The following is a 26,189-nucleotide window of genomic DNA, read 5'->3' as shown; positions in this document are numbered from 1 at the left end:
CAGGTTCAATTCCGATCAAGGGCATGTACCTTGGTTGCGGCCACATGCCCAGTGGGAGGTGTGCAGGAGGCAGTTTCTCTCTCATCGATGTTTCTAACTCCCTCTCCCTTCCTCCCTGTAAAAAATCAATAAAAATATATATATTTAAAAAAGGGGGTGAAATGGAGAGGGGCTGGTGTGCCTCCCTGCGCCGGCCCTGAGCCCGCCCCACAGTCCGGGACCAAGTGGTTGGTCTCTGGCCCCACGAGGGCCGGCCCCTCCCTGCCTCCAGCTCCTGCTCTAACTGGACTGGGCCGGGGCGTCCTGGCCCCAGGCTCCCCACATCCAGCGGGGCTCGGTCTAGACGGCCCCGCCCCCCAAGAAAGGCGCGGAGACGTCAGAGAGAAAGCCTTTATCAGCGCGGCTCAGGGGCGCACGCGCACGCGCCAGGAGTAGGTGCTGAGCACGCGCTGCCGCCGGCGCACCACGCAGGTGTAGGTGCCCTCGTTGATGGCGTTGGCGATGATGCTCAGGTGCGCCTCGCCCAGCGCCAGGTACCCGGGGTAGGAGGACTCCAGCGGCTCCTGGTCCTTGTACCAGCTGCGGGGGGCGGGGCTGCTGAGTGGGGAGACCCCAGCCCGCCGCCCCCTCGCCCCGGGCGGGTCACTCACTGCACTTTGCCTTTCTTGTGCAGGATCTTCTGGCCGCAGCGGAAGGTCACGTTCCTGCCCTCCGACACCAGGCGGGTTTTGGTCCTGGGGGGCGGCACGGTGGCGGCCACCGTGGGGAAGGGGAACTCTGTGCGGGAGGGAGGGAGGGAGGGGCCGGTGAGCGCCCCGCCCCCGCCCCGCCCCGCCCGCCCGCGCTGGGACCGGCCGCACCGTAACAGAAGTCGCAGCTGCTGGGGCACAGCCTCTTCATGAGCCTCCGGCGGGCGTCGCAGAAACCCCTCCGCGCCCAGGACGCGCACACGAACAGCCGGTCCAGGCAGCCTAGCGGAGGGCGGCCTGGCCTCAGGGCCTGCCCCGCGCCCCCGCCCCACCGCCGCCTCAGGCACCCACCGTAGAGCCGGTGCAGCCCCCACAGCTCATCCTGCGACAGCGCCTTCCAGCCGCGCAGCGTGGCGTTGAGGTGCATGAGCGCGCGGCCATGCTGCGAGTGCATCAGGCCCAGCGCGTGGCCGATCTCGTGGGCCGCCACGTGCACCAGGTCGGTCAGCCACACGCCTGCAGGCCCCGCCGGTCAGCGCCTGGGGCCCGGCCGCCCGCCGCCTCGGCCCCCCCGTGCGCCGCCCGTCTGCAGGGCCGCAGCCTTGGGCAGATAAGAAGGTTCCCAGCCGGCGCGGCGGTGAGCTCACCCCAGGAATGCAGCTCCGCTCGGCGTGGGGATGAGGGGCGCAGAGCTCCTGGAACTCAGGCCTGTGGCCTCAGCCGCCCCCTCCCGGCCTGCCTCACCCCAAATCGCAGCCCTGCCCCCAGCCCTCCACCGGGACCCCAGGGCCCGAGGGTCCCCCAGGGGGCCGCCCGCCGTCACCTTTCTTCCAGCTGTAGCGCGTGGGGCCCAGGACCCAGTACTCGCTGTCGTCGAAGTGGATGCCGCCGTGCGGGGGGAAGAAGGCGTGGGCCAGCTCGCCCGTGGGGCCGTCGAAGCAGTGGTGCAGCGCGGACACCAGGCAGTCCGTGTGGTTGGCCGGGTAGAAGCCTGCGGAGCACAGGGCTGAGGCGGGGCGGGCGGGGGGGGGGGGCGGGGGGCGGGGGCGCGGCGCTCACCTATTCGGAGGTCGCTGGGCTGCTCGGGGGCCACCTCGCGGAAGCTGAAGGGGGACACGTCACTCCACATGCGGAAGGCGGCGGCCAGGCCCCGCCGGGTCTCGCTGGGGCTCAGCAGATTCCGCGGGAAGGAGAGGATCCTGGGGTGGGGGTCAAGGTCAGGGGTGGCGGCGAGGCTGCTGCCGCGCCCCCCCCCCCCCCCCCAGGCCAGGGTCGCACCTGTATGTGAGGTTGAAGTGGTCCCAGCGCAGCCTGGCGGGGGTCAGCGTGTAGCGGCGTCTGCGGGGCGCCTGGGGCGGCAGCGGGCCGGGCCCCGGGGTGCTGAGGGCACCGGCGGGGTGGGTCGCGGCGTCTTCCTTCAAGGGAAGCGAGTGCTCTGAGGAGGCAGCCAGGGCTGCCCGACTCCAAAACGGGAGGCAGAGACGGGGTGCAGGAGGCGGGGGAGCGCTGCCTGTTTCCACCCCAAGCGCCTTTCCAGCCCGAAAGGAAAAGGGTATGAAGACCCGCGGCTCAGTGGGCGGAGCTGGAGGGACGCTGCCCCCACCCCCACCCGCTGGGCACCGTGGACGCGCGGACACTCGGACGCGTGCGCTGTCCCTGGCGCCGGAGGGACTCACCTGCGCTGCGCTTGCGGCGGGCCAGGCAGCCGGCGGGGCCCCCGGCCGGACCAGCAGCAGGAGCGCGGGCAGCAGGCACAGGGCGCCCAGCACGGCCCCCCACCAGCCGGCCTGAGCGCGGGCCCCCGACGACGCCCAGGGGACGCAGGCCCCGCGGGCCATGGCGCCTGCGGACTTGCTGTGGGGGCTCCGGGCGCGTGGGCTGCGGGGCCTGCAGGCGCGCGAGGAGCTGGGGGAGGCGCCGAGGCGGCTCGGATTACAGCCCCGGGGTGGGGGTGGGGAGGCGGGGGCGGCCACCCCTGAAGGAAACCAGCTGGCCATCCCACTGCTGGCGCCCGGACCCCGGCCTGCGGGTGGGTGGCGGGGGTCGGGGCAGGGCCCGCTGGGCGGGGACGCTGGGCGGGGGGTGTGGGTGGGGGAGACGCGAGAAGGTACCCGGCTGTCGGGAAGGGACAGACGCCAGGGGCTCAGCATAAGGCAGGGACGGCCAGTTGGGGCCCCAAACGGGCTGGGGCTGAGTGACCGGAGGCTTTTTCCTCAATGGAATCCCCCACCCCCCTGGACACCGAATGAGACCCCGGAGTGGAACCTCAGCCCAGGACACGTCCGCCGGCGCCGGCCGGGCAGGGTCCCCGCGAGAGGGGCGGGGATACGGCGGGAGGGACGTGGCAAGTGAGTCCGGGCGGCTGAGGGGGGAGAGAGGCGGGGTAGCGGCTGGGAGGTGGCGCCAGGAGGGGGGTGTGCAGGGGTCCCACCGAGAGCTGGAAGAGGCCCGCGGGGTGACCCCAAGGGGGCCGCGGGGGGCGGCGCCCAAGGGCAGGGGCTGCGGGGAGCCAGGAATCCCCCATTGGGCTCTCTCCCAACAGAGCCAGGCGCAGGGCCCAGGTCGGAGTGGCCCTGGGTGGGAGGTGGGAGACACTGTCGAGACCGGAAGACTCGACGGGGCGGCCTTCAGGGTGAGCCGGGGTGAGGCCAGCCAGGCAGGGTGTTGGCAAGGGCGCCCCTGGGCTGGGGGGACGGGGGGCGGGGGCGCGTAGACTGAGCGGGAGGAGAGGGCTGGGAGTTGGAGGGGCTGTCGGCTGGCAGAAGGGGGGAGGATCGGGCCAGACGAGGCCGAGGGTCCGGGCCCTCCCCGTTCTCCATCCAGGCCTCGAGCCCAGTGACAGGGTGCGCCGGGCCAGCGGGGTCAGCGCCAAGGGCCTGGCGAGCAGCCGCCAGGCTCCGGGGGAGCGTCTCGGGTGGTTCTTGGAAAGCGCTGCCGCCGGGCCCAGCTGGAGCAGCGCCCCCTCCGCGTGGCTAAATATTTGCCCGACAAAGCTGCCCTCCCGTCCTGCCCGGCCCTGCCCGGCCCTCCTCTTCCTGGACCCTGCGGGCCCCGGGCCTGAAACAGACCGTGCGCCCCTCCCCCGCCCTGCTCATCCTGGGTCCGAACTCAGCAAGAAGCGGGTCCTGCCGAGGCCCACGCCCGTCTCCAGGACCCGCCCAGGAGATAGGGAGGGAGGGGCCGGGGGTCGCGGGAGGCGGCCTGGGCCCGGAAGATGTCTCCGCCCGCCCGGGGCTGGCTTCTGGGCCCAGGAGCCTTGGGACGGGCGGACACGTGGGGCGGGACTTCTGGCAGAAGCGCCGGCCACAGCTGGGCTCGGGGCGGAGGGGCCAAGCGGCGTGGGGCGGGACCGCTTGTGTTTCTGCCCGGGAAGAACCGAGACCCGCCCGCGCCCCTCTCCCCAAAGACAGGCGGCAAAGTTCGTGAATCTTTTTATAAAACACGGGGCGGGGGGCTCTCGAGGGCGATGGTGGACGGGCCCGGAGCAGGAGAGAGGGGCGCGGCTATACGAAGATCTGGATGCGGTCGCGGATGGGCTGGCGGCAGATGGGACAGGCGCTGAGGGCGGCGCCGCAGGGCGCGCAGGCGCCGTGGCCGCACTGGAACACGAGGCGGATGTGGCTGTCGATGCAGATGGGGCAGGTGATGCGCTCCTCCATCTGCCGGTAGCGGCTCTGCAGCTCCTCCACCAGCTGCCGCGGCGGGCCGGGCGCGAGGGCCGTGCTGGCCACCTCCGTGCCGTCTGCGGCGGGATTAGGCGCGGGCCGTGGGGGTTAGAGCCGGGTGGGCGGGGGGCGGGCAACCCAAGGCAGCTCCTCCCGCCCGCCCGAGCCGACCCACCTGGCCGCAGCTTCTTGCTGATGAGCACCTGGCACCTGATGCACTTCTTCATCCTGCGCGCGCATTCTGCGAGGGGGGGGCGCCGTTGGGCGGGGCCACGCCGCCCCCCTCCTCCTCCTCGCCCCCCCCCACCCCACCCCCGCGCCCCGCACTCACCCTCGCACACCGTGCGGTGCTGGCACGGCGAGAACAGCACCAGCAGCGCCAGCTCAGAGCACACCAGGCATTCGGCCGCCTCCGGCCCCGCAGGCACGGCCACGTGCAGGTTGGACGTGGTGCTGGGGGTGCTGAGCACCAGCCTGGGGTCTGGTGCCGCGCCCCCGCCCGCCTGCCGCTCCCTGCAGGTGGAGGAGGGGGGGGCTTGACAGGGCTGCTGGGGTGCCGCCCCTACCACGCCCACCACGTCCCGCACCGGCTCACCGGAAGCGCTGGGCACAGCCCTGTAAGGCCTTGAGAACTCGGCCCTCCACAGCCAAGTCCAGCGGGGAGCGGCCGCGGTGGTTGGCGTAGCTCACGTCCGCGCCCTCCAGCGCCAGGAAGCAGGCAATTGCGGCGCCCACCGTCAGTTCTGCGCTGGCCGGGAGGCCCGAGGCCTGCAGCTGGGGGCAGAGGCCATAAAGGCTGGCAGACCTCAAGGGGAGCACTAGCTGCCCCATGCGGGGCAGAGGGGAGGTGGCAGGAAAAGCCCCTGAGGGAAGGGGTGAATGCTGAGACACCCCACCCCCTTCCCCAGGCTGCTCAGGGGCACAGAATGCAGGGATGCTGGCCACACTAGGTGACGGGGACAGAAGACACCTCCTGCAAACGGCTGACCTGGGGGCTACACACCCCCAAGGGCCTGGCTCCCAGGAAGCACCCTCCGAGGGAGTGGGCAGTCACTCAGGGCCTGCAGCCAGGTGCACGGCCACCTCTCCAGCCCCAGCCCCACACCTGCTCACCCTGGACAGCAGCTGCAGAGTCCCCGGGTCCCCCCGGGGCCCGTCAGCCGCCAGGGGCTGCAGCTGGTGCCGCCGCAGGGCCACGTGCAGAGCCGTGTCCCCCTCCTCGTCCTCAGCGTTGACACTGCAGCCAGCGTCCACCAGCAGCGGCACCAGCCCCACGTGGGCCTGCTGCACGGCCAGGTGCAGCGGGGACTGGAGCTTACGGTTTCGAACGTTCACATCACAGCGGCCCTGGGGGGCGGGGCACAGGCTCAGCCTGGGGCCCGTGGGCCCTGACTCCCACCCCGGGCAGCGGGGGCTCTGTCCTCACCTCTTGGATGAGAATCTGGGCCACCTCCCGGTGGTTGTTGAGGGCGGCCAGGTGCACCGCCGTGAAGCCATCCTCCTTCTTGGCGTCCACCAGCTGCCGTGCCCAGGCCAGGATCCTCCTGACCGCTCTGTGGAGCAGGGAGGTGTCTGGTGGAGGGGGCTCCCAGGTGGCCCAGCAGCGCGGCGGGAGCCTGCTCAGGCTGTGCCCACCCCGAACTCACAGCGTGTGGCCCTTAAGGGACGCGTGGTGCAACAAGGTGAAGCCCTGGCTGTTGGTGGCGGTGACGTCGATGCCCGGCACCTCTGTGAGGACCTCCACAATGCCACTGGCGCCGGCGCCCGCGGAGATGGCGTAGTGCAGGGGCGTGTTAGCCTGGGCGTCCTGTCAGGGGTGGGCCAGTGGTCAGCTGGCGGCAGGGCTCCCTGACTCCAGGGGTAGGACAGGGGCCCCGCACTCACTGGCAGGTTGACGTCACAGCCCAGCTCACACAGGGCCCTCACCACCTCCAGGAAGCCCCTCTGCACGGCCACGTGCAGCGCTGTGCTCCGGGTGCCGTTCAGAGCATTGGCCTGGCACCCCGCAGCCAGGAGCAAGCGGGCGGCCTCGGGCTGGTTCCTGATGGGAGAGGAGGCGGCAGGGTGCAGTGCCCACTGGCAGAACTGCAGGCCCAGCCCCCACCGAGCCCCAGGCCTCACCCCAGGGCTGCGTAGTGCAGAGCCGTGTTGCCCTCCTCATCGGGCAGGTCCGCGCCCGCCCGGGCCTGCAGCAGCAGACGCAGCAGCTCCGCCTGGCCCAGGTAGGCAGCCACCTGCAGGGCCGTCCTGCCCTGGTTCTTGGTGTCCACCTGCTGGGAGCACTGCTGGTCAGTCCCGGCCCCTCCCCCCGGGGCGGGCCAAGCCTGGGACGAGGGGGGACCTCAGGAGCGTGCCTGCTCGGGGTGCCTCCGCAGCAGGTCCAGAGCCCGGGCCACGTTGCCCAGGGCCGCCTCCACCACCAGCCGCCCTGGGTGCTCCAGGTCGCTCTTCTGGGCTCGAAGCTTATCCAGGACCACACTCAGGGAGCCTGGGGGGCAGGGGAGGTCAGGCAGGGGCCACGGCAGCGCCCCCCCACCACGGGCGGCCACTGCTGGGTCCCGCACTTTTGTTCTCCCGGGCGCGCTCAGCCACATCCAGGTTGGCGTCCTCCTCAGGCCGGTAGGCCAGCAGGCAAGAGGGGCTGAAGGTCCACAGCTGACCACCGACGGCCACACGCAGGTTCCCGTCTCCGAAAACCTTCACCACCTTCCCGACTTGGCCCAGGGCCTGAGAAGAGGGTGGATCACAGGCCGGTCTCCCCGGGTGTGAGGGAGGAGCGGCAAAGGAGGGGAGGGGTAGGGGTCTCACAGGCGCCATGTCATCGGTCCACTCGCCGTGCCCGGCCTGCAACCGCTTCACCGTGTCCAGGTCGTCCATGACCCGCACCACGTCGCCCACCCAGAAGGAGTTGTGCTGAGTGAGAGAGAGGCCTATGAGGGGCCTCGACCCTGTGGCTGCCCAGGGTCGTGGAGCAGGAGGCACCCCCATCAAGCTCCACAGGACAGGCTGGCCTGAACTTGACCCTAACCCGACCAGAAACACAACCAAAGGGTCTGGCTGGACAAGGCCCCTGGTCACCAGGGTAGCCCTGGGTAGCTCAGCCCATGCCCGGGGCTGACAGCTGAAGAGACCAGACAGAAACCAGCTCTCGGCAGTGGGATGCCCAGGACAGGCCTGCCTGCACAGGTGGGGAGCAGGCAGCACGGCCATGGCCAGAGTAGAAGGCGTGGGGTGTGGCCCCCGCATGACCAGGGGCAGGGCCAGGGAGGAGGGCAAGGCACGACGTTGGCAGCTGGGCAGAGCCCAGGAAGCCACCACAGGGCTAAGGGCAGGAGGCCATGTGGTTGCTTTCCTTTCTCAGGTGCTCCCTTGGGTGCTGTGGGGAGCATGTGGGATGGTGATGGGAGCGGGAAGGTCCCTTCACACCTGGACCCCCCAGGCCCTCTCCTCCTCCTCAGGGATGAGCAGGTCCACGGAGGGGTGTACAGGGAATGGACAGGGCTCGCCCCGCCCCCCATGCACCTTGGTGAGAGCCCCCGGGTGGAAGGTCCAGCGGGTCTCGTGGCTGAACTGCACACGCACGTCCCCACGGTCCGTGATGCGGTGCACGGTGCCCGTCTGTCCGATAAACTGTGGCGGGTCGTGGAGGCTGTGGCTAGGGGTCCAGGGAGGGGGGGAGGGGAGGGCACAGGGCTGATGGGCGGGGCAGCTCACCTCTGCCATCCTGGGGTTCCAGCCGCCATGGCCTTCCTGCATCTCCCTCAGGACGTCTGTGTCCAGCAGACACGTGACCTTGTCCCCGGGCTGGAAGGGCTGGCCGTCAGCACTCACCCGGCGCTGCAGCTCTGCGGGCTTGCCTGGAGGCAGGCGCAGGCCCAGCTCAGGCAGCACCCCCACACCCCTGGGCCCTCCCCCCCGCAGAGACCCCGGCCCAGCCCAGCCCAGCCCCATGCAGGTTCAGCCAGGCAGGACGCGGCCGGGCAGCCCTTACCCAGCCTCGGGAGGTGCTCCTTGTAGTAGAAGCCGCCGGCCGCCTCGCCCACACACTTGAGGTCCACCTTGCCCTTGTGCCCCACACGGTACACATTGGTGGTGCCATCGGCCCACGTTACGCTGGCCACGCTCCGGCCTGTCTCCACGTCCCAGCCACGGATGTCCACTACTCGGCCTGGCTTCCCTTCCCCTCCTGGAGAGACAGTGCCCCACCAGCAGCTAAGCCCGTGCCATGAGGCACAGCCATAGCCAGGGCCAGCCCAGCCCCACCTCCCACCCTGGACCCCCACTCACCGTCCTGTGAGCCCCACTCCCAGTCGGGGCCCCGCACCACCTTTGCCCCCTGGAAGATGCCCCTCAATGGGATCCTTGGGAGGCCCTGGCGGGGACTCAGTGTGACCCTGCAAGAGAGTGTGTCCGGGGCCATGCGGGATGGCGGTGTGAAGGCACCGGCCTCTGCGCAGCCCAGCCCTCTCCTGGCGCCCAGGGCCCAGGACGGCTGGCCCAGCAGTTCTGGGCCCTCCACACTCGGCCTGGAGCCTACTGACCATGTTCCTCCAGGGGGCCTCCCCGATGCACCCCAGGCCCCCCTCACAGCATGGCCTGCCCCCTAAGCTTGGCGCAGGGCCTGGTCCAGGGAGGGCCAGCACGGACAATGGAAGAAGAGAATACAGGCTTGGCCAAAGGTACCCCGACAGCTGACCCTGCTCTGCCTCTGGCCACATGTGGGGCGTGTGACTGTCAAGGACACAGGGAACAGGGAGGGTTTATCTGGGTGCCCCCCACCCCAGCAGCCTTGTCCCCAGCCTACTCTCGCCACGCCCCCCACCTCCCGCCGGACCACAGCCAAGGAGGCTCCCAGCCAAACCACAGCTCCCGCCCCACGTGCCCAGGGGCTGGCCCAGCGTGGGCTGCCCACTGCCAAGCCCAGGACCTCCACGGAGGATGCTGGCTGCAGGGCCACACAGGCCACCTCAGTGCCCGCCATGGCTACACTGGGGAGCCACCAGGACCATGGCACCACTGGCTCAGCGGACATGGTCGCCTTCCCCAGCAGACGGAAGGAGCGACCATGGAAATGGCCCGGGAAGCCCTGACCCTGGGGAAGCCGGCAGAGGCAGCTCCGGTCCTGCGGGCCGAGGGCTGTGGTGTCGGAGGCGCTGGCGGCAGGGGCGCGGACTCACGGGCGGGAGTGGGCCGTCTCGTAGCGCTCGAAGGCGTGGGCCAGGTCGTGCTTGTTGTTGAGGTAGCACTGCGTGCACAGGTCGTAGTCCGCGCAGACGCGGCACTTCCAGCGCATGCCCCGCAGCCCATGCTTCTTGCAGCAGTCACAGATGATGTTGGGGTGCCGCACGCCTGGGGGCGGGGCAGGGTCAGGGGGGGTGCGCGCGCCCCGCCCCCCGCCCGCCCCGCGCACGCACCGATCTGGGCGTTGTCGTAGAGCAGCAGGTCGTGCGCGCCCTGGTAGCCTGCGCGGTAGTTGGTGCGGGTGCCGTGGTCCCACTGCACGACCACAGTGCGGTCCGGGGTCGAGGGGCTGCCGTGGCGGCCGAGCTCCACCACAGTGCCCACGCCGCCCTCGCCGCCGTCCTGCTGGCCCCACTTCCAGTCCACGCCCCGCACCACGCGCATGCCCACCTGCACGCCCGCCTGGGGGTCTGGGTCCATGGTGGGCAGCGCTGCTCTGGGACCTGCAGGCAGAGGGCACCCTCAGGCCACAGTGAGGCTGCCAGGGAAGGCAGGATAGGCACCCAACCGAGAGGGAGGGGTGTGGGGGGGAGAAGCGTGGTGGACATGCGGGCTGGGGACCGCAGGAGGCCCGTAGCCCATGGAGGGGTGGGGGCAGCCGGGGAGAGCAGCCTTAGGGTGGGGGTGGCACATCCTGGGGGGCATGGGCACCTCTTTGAAGGGTCCCTCCAGCTGTGGTGACCCAGGGGTGGGGGGTGTCCCCAGGAGAGGACGTGGATCTCTGGGACCAGGGGACAGACCTGGCAGGAGAGGTCCCCTCAGCAAGTGCCCACGAGGAGGTCCAGTGCTGGGTGCTCACGGATGAGTGGACCTGGCTCCAGGCAGCAGTGGACGGTCAGACAGCAACGCTGACGGCAGGAAACAGGGGGCAGTGACTGACGGGCGGACGGCTATCGCTCAGAACGGCTGCTCCTGAGACACCAGAGACCGGAAGGGCGGGGACCCCCCCCCCCCCGGCCTGTGTGCCGTCAGCACGTCCCACACAGGGCTTGTGCCTGCCCCGTGGAGAGGGCACCCACCTCAGCGAGCAGAGCAGACACCCCACCGAAAACAGGCAACACACCGGACCGGGACCACCACCCGCCAAACCCCACGGGTCGGTCACCAGGCCACTGCTCGCCAGTGTGGTACCCGCCACGGCCCCATTTACAGAAAGGCCGCCAACAGGAAAGCAAATCCAGGCGCTGGAGTGTGAGTGTGTGTGTGTTTGGGGGGGGGAGGCAGAAGTGGCCCTGGGGCCCCGGGACCAGGGAGGAAATACATGCCTGCTCACCTGGAAAGCTGGGCTCACTGTGACCGGTGCCCCCACTAAATGCTCTGCATGACGTCTCCTGCGCAACATGAAGGCCTGGGAGACAGTCAGAGAGACTTGAAGCACCGGGACTTGAAGGAGGGGCTGAGGGACTGCTGGGAGGTAAGGCAGTCACCACTCCATTTCCAGGGATGTGCCTGTTGTGGGGGCAGGACCTCACGGAGGGTCAGGACTCTGCAGGGGGAAGGCGTGGTGGGGCACCCCTGGGGCAGGGCTGAGTGCAGCCGAGGTGCAGTCGGGCAACTGCACAGCCACTGGGCACTGAGGCCAGTCCAGGGAGGAAGGCCACATCCCCCCTCCACCCAGGCCCCGCTCCCGGGTCCTGGCCCTGCGTCACCCCCAGCCCGACACTCGGCACCCCAGGCCTGGCCAGCGCAGGGAACACGTGCCCGGCTGAGACCGAAGACGGGCAGCAAGGAGAGGCAGTGGCCAGGCTTCCTGCCCGACTCCTGCTCCAGCCAGCAGCAGGGGCCCATACCCCAAGGGCACCTGAGGCCCACCCTCTACCCCACCCACTCTGAGAGCGGCATCCAGCACAGGGTGGGCAGGGCCCTTGGTCCGTGCCCAGCCTGAGGGTCCAAGCGCAGGACCCTCGTAGTCTCAGGGGTACGAGCCGCTCAGCCAGCGTGGTCTGCAAATCCCCCTTCCTCATAGGCAGGGTCCCTGTGAGGCTCCTTCCTCCCCCGCCGGGACCTCCGGGGCTTCCCCAGACAGGTGGACGTTTTGAAAACGACGACCCTCTCGGACCTACGGCTAATCGGAAGCCTTTCCTCAGAAACCCCACTCACTGCTGTTCGCCCGGCGGCTCACCCCGGGGCCACAACCCCTGCTGCTGCCTGTCCTGCCCTCCCCTCTGCAGTCTCCACAAAGATGAGCCCCCAGGCCTGAGGCCACCCAGGCTCCAGCCATGAGCTCAGCCCCAGGCCCGAGGCCACCCGGGCTCCAGCCACAAGCACAGCCCCAGGCTCGAGGCCACTGTGGGCTCCAGCCACGAGCTCAGCCCCCAGACCCGAGGCCACCGCGGGCTCCAGCCACGAGCTCGGCCCTCAGACCCGAGGCCACTGCAGGCTCCAGCCACGAGCTCGGCCCCCAGACCTGCCGTGCGAAAGGGCCCACATCAAGAACGGCCCGTGAGAACGCTCCGGCTGGTGCCAGCAAGCCCAGGCGAGGGGGAGGGTCCTGGGGCTGCCACCTTGACAGTCGGGCATGGCAGGCCACCCACGTGTGGCCTCAGGGGCCTCCGTCAGCAGCTGCCACGAGCATCTGACTCAGGCTGAGCAGCACCAGCCTGGGGGTGGCCTGTGGGCAGTGATGTCGCTGTCCCTGAGGGCACAGGCCCCGTCCCCCCCGCACCAGGCTGCAGCCCTCACACACCCCTCCCCACCCAGACGCACCTGCTGAGCTGCAGTTGGCCAGTGCGGCCTCTTTCCACCACTACAGACAAGTGTGGACACGTGGGCCCAACTGATGACCCCTGCTTGCAGGGGCCCCCCAACTGCAGAGCCCAGAAACTGGCCCCACACCGAGATAAAGCACTCAGGCAATTGCCCTGGCTGGTGTGGCTCAGTGGATGGAGCGTCTGCCTGAGGACTGAAGGGTCCCAGATTCGATTCTGGTCAGGGCACAGGCCCAGGTTGCTGGCTCGATCCCCAGTAGGGGGCGTGCAGGAGGCAGCTAACCCATGATTCTCTCTCATCATTGATGTTTCTATCTCTCCATCTCCCTTCCTCTCTAAAATCAATAAAAATTTATTTTAAAAATAATAATAATAAAAAGAACTCAGGCAGGAAAGGACCCAAGAGCCAACCGCCAGTGCTGTGCCAGACAGGGTGGCATGCCCTGCGGGCCCGGCCCGAGCCTGCGGGCCAGCCGCCACACCTGCCTGACTGCTGCCTCCGGGCCCCTGGCATGTGCTGCAGGACCATCTCCAACAAGCCATGGGGCAGGGGCACCCTGAGCAGGGCCCTGCCCTCCAGGATGGGCACAGAATGGAGAGTGGGGTGGGGTGCCTGGCAGGATCTGTGAAGTCAGGGCCAAGCCTCCCTCGGCTGCTGAATGGCTGCATGGGGGCCGCAGGGTAGGGTTACCAGGCGCCTCCGGCCAGGACCTGATGTCTTCACACCTGGTATTTTTAGCTCAGCCAGACAGTCCGTTCTCCAGCCCCGGCCAGGAAACCACCACCTCCCAGGGCTGACCCTCTTGGGAGCCCACCAGCCTACATGAGACACCCCCAGGTCGGGGCACGAGCCCCCACCCCTCATATTTCTTGCCCAGACCAACCCCCCTTGGGGAGGATGGTGGAAAACAGAGGACCGTCCTGTTCTTGGGCACCCACGGTCTGAGAGCCTTCCTGTCACCGCCCTCCACGCCCCATCCCGGGGATCTTGGGGTCTGCCATCTGCTTCAGCGTGGCATCACCTGGAGCCTGAGCAGGGCCTCCAGCAACGCCTGCCTGCTGCTCCCTCCTCCACATTTGCCACCGTGATGGGGCGCCCAGCCCCCCGGCCTCCGGAGCACCTCAGCACAGCATCCTAGGACCCTTGTGAGGCGAGCCAGTGGCTTTCCAGGCCTCTCCACCTACTTCTCTGCCTCGTCTCCATCACAGTCCTCCCTGGAGCCCAGCACATGACACCAGGTCCTGGGGTCAAAGTTCACCCCCCACCTCGGGAGGTCCCACCAGGGTGTGTGCGGAGGGGGTGGCAAGTGGGGAATGGACCAGGGTCAGGAGCAGGTAGTGGCCAGAAAGGGAACCCCATTCCAGTGGGGAATTCACCCAGAGAGCCACTTCTTTTTCTTCCTTCACCAGAAACATTGTACTCTGCCAGCTGCCCCGGGCCCCGGCTGGCACCCGAACCCACCCCGAGGCTGTGGCTGCCAATGTCTGCGAGGACTCGGAGGCTGCCAGGGCGTCAGGATTTGGGTGACGGACGTGCTTTAGCAACATCGGAACTCACCTCAGAACACACACCAGCCTCGAGGCTGCATCCCGGACATTTCGCTCCTATTTCCTGGGTCACAAACTTGCTCAGCCACCAAGAGATCCTACTGGAAACCGGGAGCGATCGCCAACACAGACCACAGCCAACCAAACAGGCAGCCAGCCAGCAAGTCTGGAGAAAAATGGATTAAAAGGTGGTTTCAGCCCCACCGGCGTGCCTCAGTGGCTGAGCGTTGACCTACGAACCAGGAGGTCATGGTTCGATTCCCAGTCAGGACACATGCCCGGGTTGTGGGCTCCATCCCTGGCGGGGGGGGCGTGCAGGAGGCAACCGATCCATGATTCTCTCTCATCATTGATGTTTCTGTCTCTGTCTCCCTCTCTGAAATAGATAAAAAAATATGTATATATTTAAAAGGTGGTTTCACGTTTGCAGCATTTATCGCAACCAAACAAGTGGCCTGGGTCTGCTCTGTCAGCTGCCAGCCTGTAGGGGGCAGAGCTCTTTACAAACCGGGCGCAGGGACCGCGTACAGGGGAGGTGTTCCTCTATTTGTGAACCTTTTACTGGGAAAAACTTAAAAGCTGTCGAGACTAAATCACAGTTTTTTAAAGAGGTTGTCCCATTTGCCCAGGAGCTGGGCGGACGGAGGCAGCACTCCCCTCCCTGCACCCCTAGCGCCTGCTGCTGCTGATCTGGAATCAACACCCACCTGTCATGTGGCAGCCCTGGCTGAGCCGTGGACATGCTGCGGGGGGTGGGGCGAGGGGGGAGCCCTGAGACAGGACTGAGGAACCCAGACCTGACCCGGCATGAGGCCCGCGAGGGTTGGCCCAAAGGAAGGGCAGGCAGGGTGGTCACCACCCAGGTGGAAGCCTGCAGACGGGAGGGTCACGCCCCGGCCACTGCCCCAGGCTGGTGACGGTTGGGGTGCTGATACTCAGGCCACAGAGGAAGGGCCGGAGGGGGCCCGCCAGGAAGGCCCGGGTTTGCCAGGGCTTCCACACGCTTAGGCGGCCTGATCCCTGATCCCCGGCCCCGCGGGTGCCCGCCAGGGGTCTGTCTGGCACCTCGGCTTGTTTCTTCAATTGGCTCTGGACTCAGGGGGGAGGCAGGATTATTGATCAGCATCGCCTCCCCTGGCCCCTCCCCAACACACACACTCAAAAGCAAGCATCACCCTTCTGACATGGCCCCAGACAGAACGACTCCACAGGAGCGCGCCAAGCCTGAAGGGCCACGCCGCAAGCCCGGCAGGAGCTCACCCGGCCGGCTGTCCAGGCCCCCGCTGCCCGCCGCGAGCCTGCCGGGCTGCAGCCCTGACGCGTGGAGACCTGGGCGCCCGCACTGAGCTCCGCGCAAGCCCCAACCCGGCGGCGGCGGGAGGGCACGGTGAGCACCCGGACGGGCGGGGCTGGCCTGTCTGCTCCTGAGCGGCCCGCTGTCTACATGCCCTGCCCGGGTCGGCGCCCACGACACCCAGGGCTGCCCCAGGAGCCTGCCTCCTGTCCTGCTGGGCTCCCTGGGGTCTGGGGCCGCCTGGAGTGGAGCCAGAGGGCTGGCCGCCCCGGCCCTGCAGACGTCAGGGCCCCGCGCTGCGCCCTGGCCGCCAGCGTCCGCCCACGGGGGGCAGCGGGGGCGCCGAGCCGGGCGGCTGGACCGGACAGGGCCGGCGCCCACCCCGAAGCTGACCCGCCTCGCCCTCCCGGGGCCGCCCCGCCCCCTGTCATTCCGTCTCCTTCCACGGGAAGTCGCCCAGGCCCCGGGCGGCTGACTGACCCCGGCCCCGGCCGCAGTGCCACCACTGCCGACCCCTCCACTTGCCGGAAGTTTGCGTCCCGCGGCGGGAGCTCGGGGACCTGAGGAGCCAGAGTCTGTCAGCCGCCGGCCGGCCCGCGGCCCCTCAGCTCCTCAGCACCGGCCAGCCGGGCCACCCCGTCGCCGCGCCCGCGCCCGCGCCCACCGGCCGAGGCTGCCGAAGCCCCCAGCGCTCGGGCTCCTGGGGCCGCCGCAGGGCCTGCCGGGAGTTGTAGTCCACAGCCCGCGGGCGCCGGGAGGGGGGCGGGCCTGAACCACAACTCCCAGGAGGCCCCGCGGCGGCGCTGACGCCAGCGGCTGCAGGGGAATCTGCGGGCGAGCGGGCGAGCCGGCGGGCGGGGGTGATAGAGGGACCCCAGGTCCCGCAACGATGGGAAGAGGCCTGCTTCCCCGGCAAGAGCTGGGGCTCGAGCTTGGCTCTGCACCGCCGCGGACGCTGGGCGCGTTCGCGTTGGACAGCGTGGGACGCACGTCAGAGGACTGCGGTGGCCTCAGGGGACTGTCGCCTCGCCGGGGACAGGGGCCGAGCGGCGTGCGCCCGAACGGGAAGGGGTCGGGGTCACCGAGGGCCGAGCACGCGCGGGGACGAACTGGGCACCAGGGAGCCAAAACCCGAGTATCCAATCCGGGCAGCGAGCGAACCAGGGGTCAAGCTCTTCCGCCCCGGGGGCGGGGGCTGAGCCGGAAGTGCGTCACGGATGGGCGGGTCGCCCTCGCCCGACCCTACGTGGCGCTCCACGGTTCGGAGACGCGTTCCGTTGCCGGGGAGACGGAGGCTGCGGATGCCTGGGCGTCTGTCTGCAGCATTTTTGACAACCGGGCCCTTGGGGACGCTGAGATGAGGCGTGGTCACGGCAACTCTTCTTTTAAAACCAAAGTAACGCCAGCACAGGACTCTAATTCACGTAGAACGGAGGACATAGTGAAAGTCACTGTCTCTTGTGTGCTCCGCAGAGGCAAATACTTTCACCTCTGGTAGCTTTTCCTGTGACAGGAACCTCCATGTTTCTAAACCAGAGGCTGCTAGTCTTTTATGTGTTTAGACATCTCTGTGGGGGGCTTCCAGATAGGGTCAGTGAGCACTTTCTCTCCAAGCAACCCCGCCACCTCCCCGCCACCATGGCCACGTGACCTCCCTACCCATTAGGACTACATCACCTGTCCGGTGCTTGCTGCTATGCTACCTGTTATTGCATAAAACTGCCTCCATTCTTTCACAGTTTTTTCTTTTGAGTTGATACGTAGTATTTTTCTTTCTTTTTTTCCTTAGTATTTTTCATATGCCTAGAATTTTACTAACTCATACCTAATTTTTCCCCAAGGCTCTAACATCTTTGCCACATGCCTATTGACAACATTTTCCAAAGGCTCAGACACACTCTATTTAATTCCTGGAGACCTCTCTGCCGGAGCCCGGGTCCTCCTGTTCCAGTCCAGACTGATGGCTTCCAAGCCCATGCATAGCTGTCATCTTGTGCTTTTCTCTAGTCCTCCTGCTGACTCTGCCTTTCCCCTGTGCTGGAGTCCGGTACCTGGAACCTGTGCTGACCCCCTACTTGGTTAGCCCTCTAGTAGCTTCCTGGGAAGAGTCCATATTTGAAGTGTGTTTATTCTACTCTCACTCTGATTGATAGTTTGGCCGGGTATAGAATTCTAGGTTGGAAATACTTTTCCTTCAAGATATTTTGAAGTAATAGGTTTTTTGTTTGTTTTTTCTTTCAGCTCCCAGGGCAGCAGTTGAAAACTCCAAAGCCATTCTGATTCCTGGCGATTTCTATGGGATATGTCTGTTCTCTGAGAAAGCATTTAGGATCTTATCCTTATCCTGTGTTGTCAAGTGTCACAATGATACACCTCGATGTGGACCTTTCTACCCATGGATCTATACACACAGTTGTCTTTTTCATCCCAGAGGCTCATGTCCATCTACTTAGGAGCTTTTTTAAAAATATATATTTTTATTGATTTCAAAGAGGAAGGGAGAGGGATAGAAACATCAATAGTGAGAAAGAATCATTGATCGGCTGCCTCCTGCATGTCCCCCACTGAGGATCAAGCCCGCAACCCAGACATGTGCCCTGACTGGGAATTGAACCATGACCTCCTGGTTCATAGGTCGACGCTCAACCACTGAGCCATGCCAACTGGGCTCTTTTTTTTTTTTTTTTTTTTTTTAATATATTTTATTGATTTTTTACAGAGAGGAAGAGAGAGGGATAGAGAGTTAGAAACATCGATGAGAGAGAAACATCGATCAGCTGCCTCTTGCACACCCCCCACTGGGGATGTGCCCGCAACCAAGGTACATGCCCTTGACCGGAATCGAACCCGGGACCCTTCAGTCCGCAGGCCGACGCTCTATCCACTGAGCCAAACCGGTTTCGGCCAACTGGGCTCTTTAGTTCATTTTTGTTTCTAAAAAAATGTTAATTGATTTGTGAGAGAAAAACATCAATTTGTTACATTTAGTTATGCATTCATTGGTTGATTCTAGCATGTGTCCTGACCAGAGGTGAACCCCACAACCTTGGAGTATTGGGATGACGCTCTAACCCACTGAGCTACCCCGCCAGGGCCTACAAACGTGTTTTAAATTGTAGGACACTGGCCAGTGTCCGCTGAGAGCTGGAGAGTTGCTGGATGGTATGAAAACACCTCGGGCTCTCATTTCTTCCCTTTCTGAGTTCACGTTCACTTTCCCTGATTCCTTATCTCACACACACAATGTTCTTCATGCGGGCATTTTTCTCATTTTAGTTTAATTATAGACTCTTCAAAGCCTTTCTCCCGCTCTCGGCGTTGACTCTTCCAACCCGAATCCTTCTCTCCGTTTGCTCTGGTCTGTCCACTTCCAGCGACAGCTTTCCTCAAACGTCTGGCGAGCCTTCTTCCCCTGCTGAAATCTGAGAGCGAGACACTGTGTTGGGGAGGACCAAGCCCCATGACAGTGTCAGAAAACCTTCCAATAAAAGTGTCTTAACCACGACGAAGATGGGTCTCCTCTTAGGCAGAGATGGTCCAGGGATGGTTCCTCCACTGGCGAATGTTTCTTCTGGGCCTCCCTTTCCCCTCCCAGGGTGCCGGTCCGCCAGGCTTCCTTCTGAAAGCAGAGTTGGGAGGGAGCCTGCTTGCCCCAACCACGGAGCACAGATTTCCAGTGAACCCCCTCTTTTCAGTCTATTCCGCCTGTAATTCTCTCAAATAAACAGCATCACTTGGCAGTGCTTGCTAAGTACTGGGCACGTGTATTTTCACAGGTAATCCTTACTCAGCCCGGCCAGCCAGGCGGTATTGTCGATCGCGACTCACAGATAAGGACCCCGAGAAGGCGGGCTGAGCCATGTGCCCACCCAGGGCCATGTGGCTGGGCAGCAATGTGGGAAAGGACCCCCCCACACACACATACTCCCCAAGGTCCAAGGCCAGGCCCTGGACCCATGGCCATGTTTCCCAAGGAGGGGTGAGTTCAGACTGCCAGCCAGACCTCTGTGCAGGCTGGAGTCTCACCTGCCTTTCCCGGAAACATGTATGTCTCTGGGACCTGAGTTGACCAAAAATTAGGTGCAGAATAAATAGATAAATAAATAAAACAAACCACTTAAGAACTGGGGGCCCGAAGGACATTTGCTCTTTGGCCTCAGGACCGAGAAGACATCCTAAATACCTGAACCTCAAATCCAGGAAGGACAAAGCCCCAGGTCAAGCATGTTTGTCCGGCTGAACCGGTTACAGGCAAAGCCAGAGGCCAGAAACGAACTCTCTGCAACTTACAAAAGGCTGAGGCAACACGGATGGATAAAAAAGAGAGAAGAGCCCTAACCGGTTTGGCTCCGTGGATAGAGCGTCGGCCTGCGGACTGAAAGGTCCCAGGTTCGATTCAGGTCAAGGGCGTGTACCCTGGTTGCAGGCACATCCCCAGTAGGAGGTGTGCAGGAGGCAGCTGATTGATGTTTCTCTCTCATCGATGTTTCTCTCTCTCCCTCTCCCTTCCTCTCTGTGGAGAATCAATAAAATATATATAAAAAAAGAGAGAAGACGATCCAAGGGCAGGAAAAGGACAGAAAACGATTTAAAATGGAAAGTTCTTGTCAAAGGCAAGAACCCCCAGGGCTTTGCTGAAAGGGAAGAGGACCCGAGGGGAACTGTACTCCACGCGGCCGGCAGGTGGCGGTCGCCGCCCGCCCGCAGCTGCGCGCCGGGTCCCCTGCCCGGAGGCGCCCTGAACGCCCCGGGGAGCTGACTGCGGCGACCCCGACCGGCGCCTTTGTGCGCGTGCGGAAAGCCTCCGTTCCAGGGCAGGGCTTGCCGCCAAGTTCGCGATCTCAAAACGCGGGAAGAAAGCTCGTCCGCCCACAGGGTGCTGCCGCATGACTTCCACGTGCTCTCTAAGGCACGGAGAGCATGGGGCTCCCCTCCCCGTCGCCCCCCCCCCCCCGCACCCCACTCTGCACTGTCACCTGCCCTGCTCTGCCCACGGTGCTCCTCCCCGCAGGCAGAGCACCTGCCGTTGTCTCGGGCTCCCACTGCAGCCGATGTGAGCAAGCTGACCCACGCTCCGCGGGGTTCCGGGTGGAGTTATGGGGGTCCCTAGATCACCATCACTTTCTGCTTCCCTGGGGGAGCTCCTGAGTCCCCCACAAAGCTGGGGCAGGGGTCCAAGCCCAGGGCCCTCTCTGCTTGAGAAAGGAGGAGCCAGGGGCAGGGCCGGGGAGGACCGCTCTCCAAGCCTTCACCCCCAAGCTAGGTGCTGAGGCCTGGAGGCCCTGTTCAGGGTCCCAACAAGCTGCAGAGGCCTGGTTTGGGGGTCAGGGCCCTCCAGGCTAGGTAAGGAGGTGTGCTGGGCGGAGCGGGGAGGGGCGGTGGGTCTGACCCTTGGCTTCAGGCTCTGAGGCCTTGAGATCTGGTGCTGACCTGGACTTTTTGAAAATGACCAGGAACCAGTGAGGCTGGGGGTGGGGTGCTCCATGGGTGAGTGGGTGCTCCATGGCTGTCCAGAGCTGGGAACCAGTAACTCAGCGCTGCAGCCACCGAGTGCCCCCTCTCCTCTCCCAGGCGAGAGCAGCACCCAGGGGCCCAGGGTCCACAGTCCTCACCTCCCTGCCCGGGACACAGAGCAGCCGCTAGCCGCTCCCTGAACCGAGTGCTGCCGCTTTGTCCACTGCGGCCAGGCCCTGTGCACGCGGCCCTGGGGGGCGGTCTGGAGCACCAGGAGGTCGAGGCCAGGATGGGATGGGGCGGCAGGGCCTAGAGACAAGTGTGGGAGAAGGTGGGCTGGCGGGTGGGGGTGATCCCCTGTGTCCAGCCCTGACCCCCTTCCGGGACCACCGGGAGGGCCACCCCAGGGATCAATCAGAATAGAGGGTGCTCCGCCTGTAGCTGTCGCTCTCCTGCGTGGACTGAACAAAAGTTTTCACCAAAGGCAGCCTCAACGTTCGCGCCCTTCCCGGTCGGCGCCATCCAACTCTAAAGGGGCAACAGCCCTGGGGGCGAAGGAACGCTTCCGTCCGCGCCTCCTCCCTCACGACAGGCCGGGACCCTCACCTGGGTCCCCACGCGAGTCTGAGATGGGGCGGCGTGACCCGGGGTCCTGCGCGCTCCGGGCTGCGGCCTCCCCTCCGAGTCACTAAAGCGCAGCCCGCGGGAAAGCCTCAGGGAGCCTGGCGGGGGCGGGGGCCGAGGTGCGCTCTCACGGCCAGAAGCGGAGGGACCGGAGGACTTGCGCGGAGCCTGCCACACCCGCGCGGCCGGGGCTGGGAGTCTTGAGACCGCAGCGGCCGCCCCCAGGGCGCACGCCCACCTCCCTCGCGCGCTCTCCCTGGAGATCCACCCTTCAGGGGCCGACAGGCCACGGCCCAGCGAGGGTTAAGGGGGGCGGGGCGTGGGGCGGCCCCGCCTCCGCCGCCGCGCCGGGTCCGAGCGCGCACGGGGCGCAGGGAGCGGGTCGGAGCGGGCGGCGGCGGAGGGCGCGGCGCGCGGGGCGAGCGCGGGGAGCGGCGGCGGCGCGGCCCGCGTGACCCTCCGCCCGCGCCCGTGCGCCCGCGAGCCCGAGTCCCGCTGCGCCAGGCCCCGCCGCAGGATGCGCGCCCCGCCGCCGCCGCTGCTGCTGCTGCTGCTGCTGGCTGCCTGCAGGCCGCCGCCCTGCGCCGCGGCCGCCCCGACGCCCCCAAGCTGGGAGCCGGCGGCCGACGCGCCCTGGTGCCCCTACAAGGTGCTGCCCGAGGACGCCGAGGCGGGCGGCGGGCGCCTGTGCTTCCGCAGCCCCGTGCGCGGCTTCCGCTGCCAGGAGCCCGGCTGCGCGGTGCACACCTCGGCCGGCCACTCGCTGCGCGCCAGCGTCCTGCGCAACCGCAGCGTGTTGGTGCAGTGGCGCCTGCCGCCGGCCCGGGCGCGCCGCTTGCGCTCCTTCGTGCTGGACTGTTCGTGGCGCGGAGCCTACACGCGCTTCCCCTGCGAGCGCGTGCTGCTCGGCGCCTCCTGCCGGGACTACCTGCTGCCCGACGTGCACGAGGGCGTGCGCTACCACCTGTGCCTGCAGCCGCTGCCGCTGCACAGCGAGCGCGCCCCCGAGGCCATCGGGCCCGCCGAGTGCGTGGAGTTCGTCGCGGAGCCGGCCGGCATGCGGGACATCGTGGTGGCCATGACGGCGGTGGGCGGCTCCATCTGCGTCATGCTCGTGGTCATCTGCCTGCTCGTGGCGTACATCACGGAGAACCTCATGCACCCGGCCTTCGGGCGCCCGGGCCTGCGCAGGCAGCCCTGAGCCGGAGGCGGCCGCGGGGGCTCTTGTCTCCCGACCAGTGCGTGGAAGGCCTCAGCCCGCCCAGCCCTCCATTCCTCTTCCCTCCCTAGGCTGTCCGCGCAGGGCCCGCTGGAGATGGAGATGGAGAGGGCGCAGGCCTGCGCCAGCACCTTGGAGTCATCCCACCACTTCACCAGCCAGCTATCCGCTACCCGGAATCCATTTCGAGACTGGCCCTTGGGCCTGTGGAGGGGTCCGGGCCGCCACCAGGGCCATTCCCCTTCTCCAGAGGCCTTTGTAGGGACTGTCAGGACATGGAGCGCCTTCTAGCAAGAGCCATTGGCACCCTGGGTCGTCGCCTGCACCTCCAGCCTGTGCCAAGTTGGAAAACCCAGGCCGTCTTCATTGCTTGGTTCCTGTGCGCTTTGCTGCTCCAGGCCCCCTGGACCTTGTCCGCTCTCCACCCCACCCCGTGGCTTAGGTTAGCCTTGTGCCTTAGTCTCCCCGGCCCAAGGCGGGAGCCAGCCACCCCCTCCCGTGCAGTCCGGAGGGATCTGTGGTCCCCAGATTGGCCGGCTGGGCTGTGTGCGCTTTGGGCCAGAGTCCCCCTTCAAGCTGTGCAGGAGCCTCGGTAAACAGTCCTCCATGGTGTGTCCCCGCTGGGGTGTCTGACCAGCTGGGAGCCAGGATGCGGTTCAGCAGGTGGGGCCTGGCCTCCAGCCGCTCAGGGGCGAGTTCCTCTGACCTTGTGGGGGGGAGGGGAAGCTGGCAGTTCTCCAGGCTGGGAGCCCCCCTTCTCATTTTGCAGTGCTGCCTCTGACGAGGACTTCCTGTGGTAAGTGGGGGCAGATGGCTGGGAAGAGGGGGCCTGGTCTGAAGGGGCAGCGTTGGGTCCGGAGGGCAGACTAGATGCCAGCCCTGCCCAGCTGGACCTTGCACTGTGGTCTGGATCCCAAGCCTCAACCACAGCGTGACGGACAGGGCGCCCCACCTCCTCTTGCGCTGGGGCCGGGAGCCCAGGATTGGCCAGGGATGCTGTGGCCGGAAGGCTGGCCGTGCCCCTCTCCGGGCAGACCCGAGCGCCCTCGCTGAGGCTTCCTCCTGTGCTGACCACCTGGCAGTGCCCGGTGCCAGGAGGGGTGCGGCGTGCCTGCCCTCCGTGTGAGCCCCCGACTGTGACCGCCTGGATCTGGCACTTCTGGAGTCACTGTGGCTAACGCTTCTCACCCTTGCCCTCACCCCAGCGGCTACCAGCAACCCCAGGCGCTGGCTGGTGCCCCCGCAGTGCCCGCTCCCTACCGCTGTCTTCGCTCTGCCCGCCCCTGGTGTGCTGCTGGTCAGGTGTGAGCCTCGTGCCAGTGTCTAAACGTCCATCCTCCTTAGACTCAAACTTCTGCCTTCTGTGCTTATTGGGAGGTGGGGGGAGGGGGAGGGGAGCTGGGCCCCTTTCCTCCCAGCTCCTTCAAGCTCCTGGCGCGGCACCCGCAGCCCAGTGGCTGGCCCTGGAGCCTTTGCCTGGTCAGGTCCGGCCAGCCCCAGGCTGGGTGTCCAGCCCCTGCCCTCGAAGCAGGGACAGGCAGGCTGTGCACCCTCACACGGGAAAACACCTGGCCCTGCAGCGCGGGGTGTGGGTGTCAGGGGGCAGCACCTGCTGCAGTGAGGAGCCAGGCTCGGTGAACACTGGAGCTGGGACAGGCAGCTTTCGGGCGGCTCTAGGAAGGGCCCCCTCCCTGCCTGCCCCCCATGCAGTGCTAGAGCTGGGGAGGGGGGTGGCGGGGAGGACAGAGGGTAACCCTGGGGCTCCTGACATGCACTAGCTCGCCACCCACCCTCCCTCTGGGCCCTCCCCCACCTCGGCCGTCCTTGAGATCCTGGAGCTGCTGTGACCCTGAGGAGGAAAATCCAGCCAGAAAGTGGAGGGGGGTGGGGGGTGGGGGGGGCAGGCAGGCTGTGGAGTGACTGACTCATCCTCTGGGGGAGGAGGAGGGGTGCAGCCATGTGTCTGGGGGTGGGTGGGCGGGGTTCCACTTCCAGCAGCCAGATGGCGAGCCTGTCTCAGGCCACCTGTGAAGGGCACTCGTGTCTTCCTTAGGGGCAGGGGGAGCCCCCTCAGTCCCTGTCAGGCTCCCTGGCGTCCATCCTCTAGTTCCAGGTGCTGGGGCCACAGGGTTCCCTGCGGTCTGCCCCCCTTCTCTCCTGGCCCTCCACCTGATTTGGGCCCTGGTTATGGGCTCAAGCCCACCCCGCTAGAGCCACAGACCTGTCCACTCGCCAGTGGAGAGGCTGGTCACCCTGACCCGCAGCCTTTTCCAGAGGTGGGAGTGCAGGGCTGGAGGCACCACCTGCCCAGTGCGGTCAGCGGGTGAGCCGGGCCTGGGAGATGGCCTGCACCCGGTGGCCAGCCAAACACTCATGCTCCCAAGCTCACCACAGCCCCCTCCCCTAGAGGGTCCATCCTCCTCCCAGGCTCCGCCCCCACCCCCTCTGGTCCACCTGGTCCAGACCCCTCCAGCCCCCCTCCTCCCTCTGATCACTGCCTCTGCTCTCCTGTGGCCACTCCCACTTGGGACTGCGCTGGAGGTGACCTGCTCCCTGTGAACCCCCGGGCTTCCTGTGCCCTGGAGGCGGGTCCAGGTGCCTCACCTGTGGAGGCTTCACCTGCCTGGCTGGTGCCTGAAGATACTGAAGCTCATTCTCGGACACGGATAGAAATAACCGCTCGGGTGAGGAACCCTGAAGGGCCATGCCGCCTTTCAGCCCTGTTTCCTCATCTGTCAGGTGGAGACAGGAATGGGGCCCGGGTCACGGGCCTACGGGCAACCGCCACGGGAGACCGCCACCGGGGCCATCATCACGCTGTCCATGCGGCCACCTGAAGTGCCCTCCAGGCCAATGCCCAGGGCTGTGTCCCAGCCTCACCGGCTGGAGCTCCAGGCGTGGGGCCCTTCTTGAAATCCCCACTACGATGGCCATGACTCCCTGCTCACCCCCAACCTGATCCACAGCACGTTCCTCGCCAGTCATCCTGTTAACACGTGATGGCCACGTGGCCAGCTCTGGGACCCCAGCTGGCCCTGACCGGGCACACAAGCCCACAACCCAGGCATGGGCCCTGACTGGGAATCGAACCATGACCTCCTAGTTCATAGGTCAATGCTCAACCACTGAGCCACGCCGGCTGGGCCACCGGTGGTCATTGCCTGTCTTCTGGGCGTCTCTCTGGCGTGCCTTCCTCCTCTGTAGGGATGCTACTGTGCTTCTTACCCTCTTTTTTCTGACACTAAGTCTGAGGGATGATTGCAATTCTGCTGCCTCATACACCAGGAGGCAGGATGTAGACCTGCCGGCTCCTCCCCACAGCCCGCGGCAGCTGCTGCATCCCCTGGTTCACCCTGATGGTCTGGGCTCTGGGCACATGGGGGGGTGTGGAGGCTTCTCAGGCCTCAAAGGAGAAGCCGGTTTCATCAGCGCTGGATGTGTGAGGACCTCACAGTCCCAGGGGCTAAACTGGAGGGGCTGGGGGGACACGCAGCACCGCAGGCAGGGACAAACAGGAACAGTTTCTCAAGGGCGGGCAGGGCTGGCGATTCCCGATGGCCTCAGGAAGGGGGTCGGTACTGTTGGATTTGGTCGTCAGGGATGGCTGGGGAGCTGCTGGAAATAACCCTGGCCTGGCGGACAAGTGGTTTGGCCACTTCGGCCTGAGTCTAGAGAGCCTCCCCCACCCTCACCACATCTCCTGGGACTGGGCGGGTGTCCTCGGTGATGATGGCCAAGCGGGGGAGT

The 26,189-nt window shown here is 66.3% G+C and overlaps 3 protein-coding genes across 5 annotated transcripts; 1 reads left to right on the top strand and 2 right to left on the bottom strand.

The window, feature by feature from the left end:
* Window positions 1–404: 404 nt before the first annotated feature.
* On the bottom strand, window positions 405–2,542 carry MMP23B (matrix metallopeptidase 23B). The gene is made up of 8 exons (XM_054721171.1): window positions 2,362–2,542; window positions 1,968–2,142; window positions 1,749–1,888; window positions 1,513–1,680; window positions 1,041–1,205; window positions 861–971; window positions 651–777; window positions 405–579 (listed from the first exon to the last, which is right to left on the bottom strand). The coding sequence occupies exons 1-8, from the start codon at window positions 2,525–2,527 to the stop codon at window positions 405–407; spliced, it is 1,227 nt and encodes a 408-aa protein (XP_054577146.1). The 5' UTR covers window positions 2,528–2,542.
* A 1,573-nt stretch (window positions 2,543–4,115) lies between these two features.
* Window positions 4,116–15,156, bottom strand: MIB2 (MIB E3 ubiquitin protein ligase 2). 3 transcript variants are annotated; one of them, XM_054720956.1, is made up of 22 exons: window positions 15,112–15,156; window positions 13,862–14,017; window positions 10,869–10,943; window positions 10,336–10,443; window positions 9,769–10,038; window positions 9,532–9,703; window positions 8,642–8,748; window positions 8,346–8,540; window positions 8,069–8,211; window positions 7,877–7,984; window positions 7,163–7,267; window positions 6,919–7,081; window positions 6,709–6,842; window positions 6,476–6,627; window positions 6,239–6,395; window positions 6,001–6,161; window positions 5,781–5,907; window positions 5,468–5,701; window positions 4,950–5,128; window positions 4,686–4,867; window positions 4,530–4,595; window positions 4,116–4,431 (listed from the first exon to the last, which is right to left on the bottom strand). In XM_054720956.1, exons 5-22 carry the CDS (start codon window positions 10,013–10,015, stop codon window positions 4,193–4,195), a joined length of 2,871 nt encoding a protein of 956 aa, XP_054576931.1. In that variant the 5' UTR covers window positions 10,016–10,038; window positions 10,336–10,443; window positions 10,869–10,943; window positions 13,862–14,017; window positions 15,112–15,156; the 3' UTR covers window positions 4,116–4,192. The 3 variants fall into 3 exon arrangements, with proteins under 3 accessions (XP_054576931.1, XP_028016689.2, XP_028016690.2); XM_028160888.2 differs by having other exon boundaries at window positions 6,476–6,624; window positions 15,112–15,155; XM_028160889.2 differs by lacking the exon at window positions 7,877–7,984 and having other exon boundaries at window positions 6,476–6,624; window positions 15,112–15,155.
* Window positions 15,157–21,623: 6,467 nt separating this feature from the next.
* On the top strand, window positions 21,624–23,787 carry FNDC10 (fibronectin type III domain containing 10). Its single transcript, XM_028160807.2, has one exon. It carries the CDS (start codon window positions 21,741–21,743, stop codon window positions 22,422–22,424), a length of 684 nt encoding a protein of 227 aa, XP_028016608.2. The 5' UTR covers window positions 21,624–21,740; the 3' UTR covers window positions 22,425–23,787.
* Window positions 23,788–26,189: the final 2,402 nt, after the last annotated feature.

This window comes from Eptesicus fuscus, chromosome 9 (genome assembly GCF_027574615.1).
Source record: "Eptesicus fuscus isolate TK198812 chromosome 9, DD_ASM_mEF_20220401, whole genome shotgun sequence".
In the NCBI taxonomy this organism is placed as follows: domain Eukaryota; kingdom Metazoa; phylum Chordata; class Mammalia; order Chiroptera; family Vespertilionidae; genus Eptesicus; species Eptesicus fuscus.
Note: the sequence above shows the minus strand (reverse complement) of the source record. Positions and strands in the feature narration are given on the sequence as shown.

Bases quoted from the DNA above. Each gene is read 5' to 3' on its own strand.
- MMP23B (XM_054721171.1), bottom strand. From the start codon at position 2,527: ATGGCCCGCGGGGCCTGCGTCCCCTGGGCGTCGTCGGGGGCCCGCGCT. The intron at 1,889-1,967 runs GTGCGACCCTGG...CCCCCACCCCAG, and splicing joins CACTTCAACCTCACATACAG to GATCCTCTCCTTCCCGCGGA. The intron at 972-1,040 runs GTGGGTGCCTGA...GCCCTCCGCTAG, and splicing joins GGGGCTGCACCGGCTCTACG to GCTGCCTGGACCGGCTGTTC.
- MIB2 (XM_054720956.1), bottom strand. From the start codon at position 10,015: ATGGACCCAGACCCCCAGGCGGGCGTGCAGGTGGGCATGCGCGTGGTG. The intron at 9,704-9,768 runs GTGCGTGCGCGG...CCCCGCCCCCAG, and splicing joins CTACGACAACGCCCAGATCG to GCGTGCGGCACCCCAACATC. The intron at 7,985-8,068 runs GTGAGCTGCCCC...GACCCGCCACAG, and splicing joins GGAACCCCAGGATGGCAGAG to TTTATCGGACAGACGGGCAC.
- FNDC10 (XM_028160807.2), top strand. From the start codon at position 21,741: ATGCGCGCCCCGCCGCCGCCGCTGCTGCTGCTGCTGCTGCTGGCTGCC.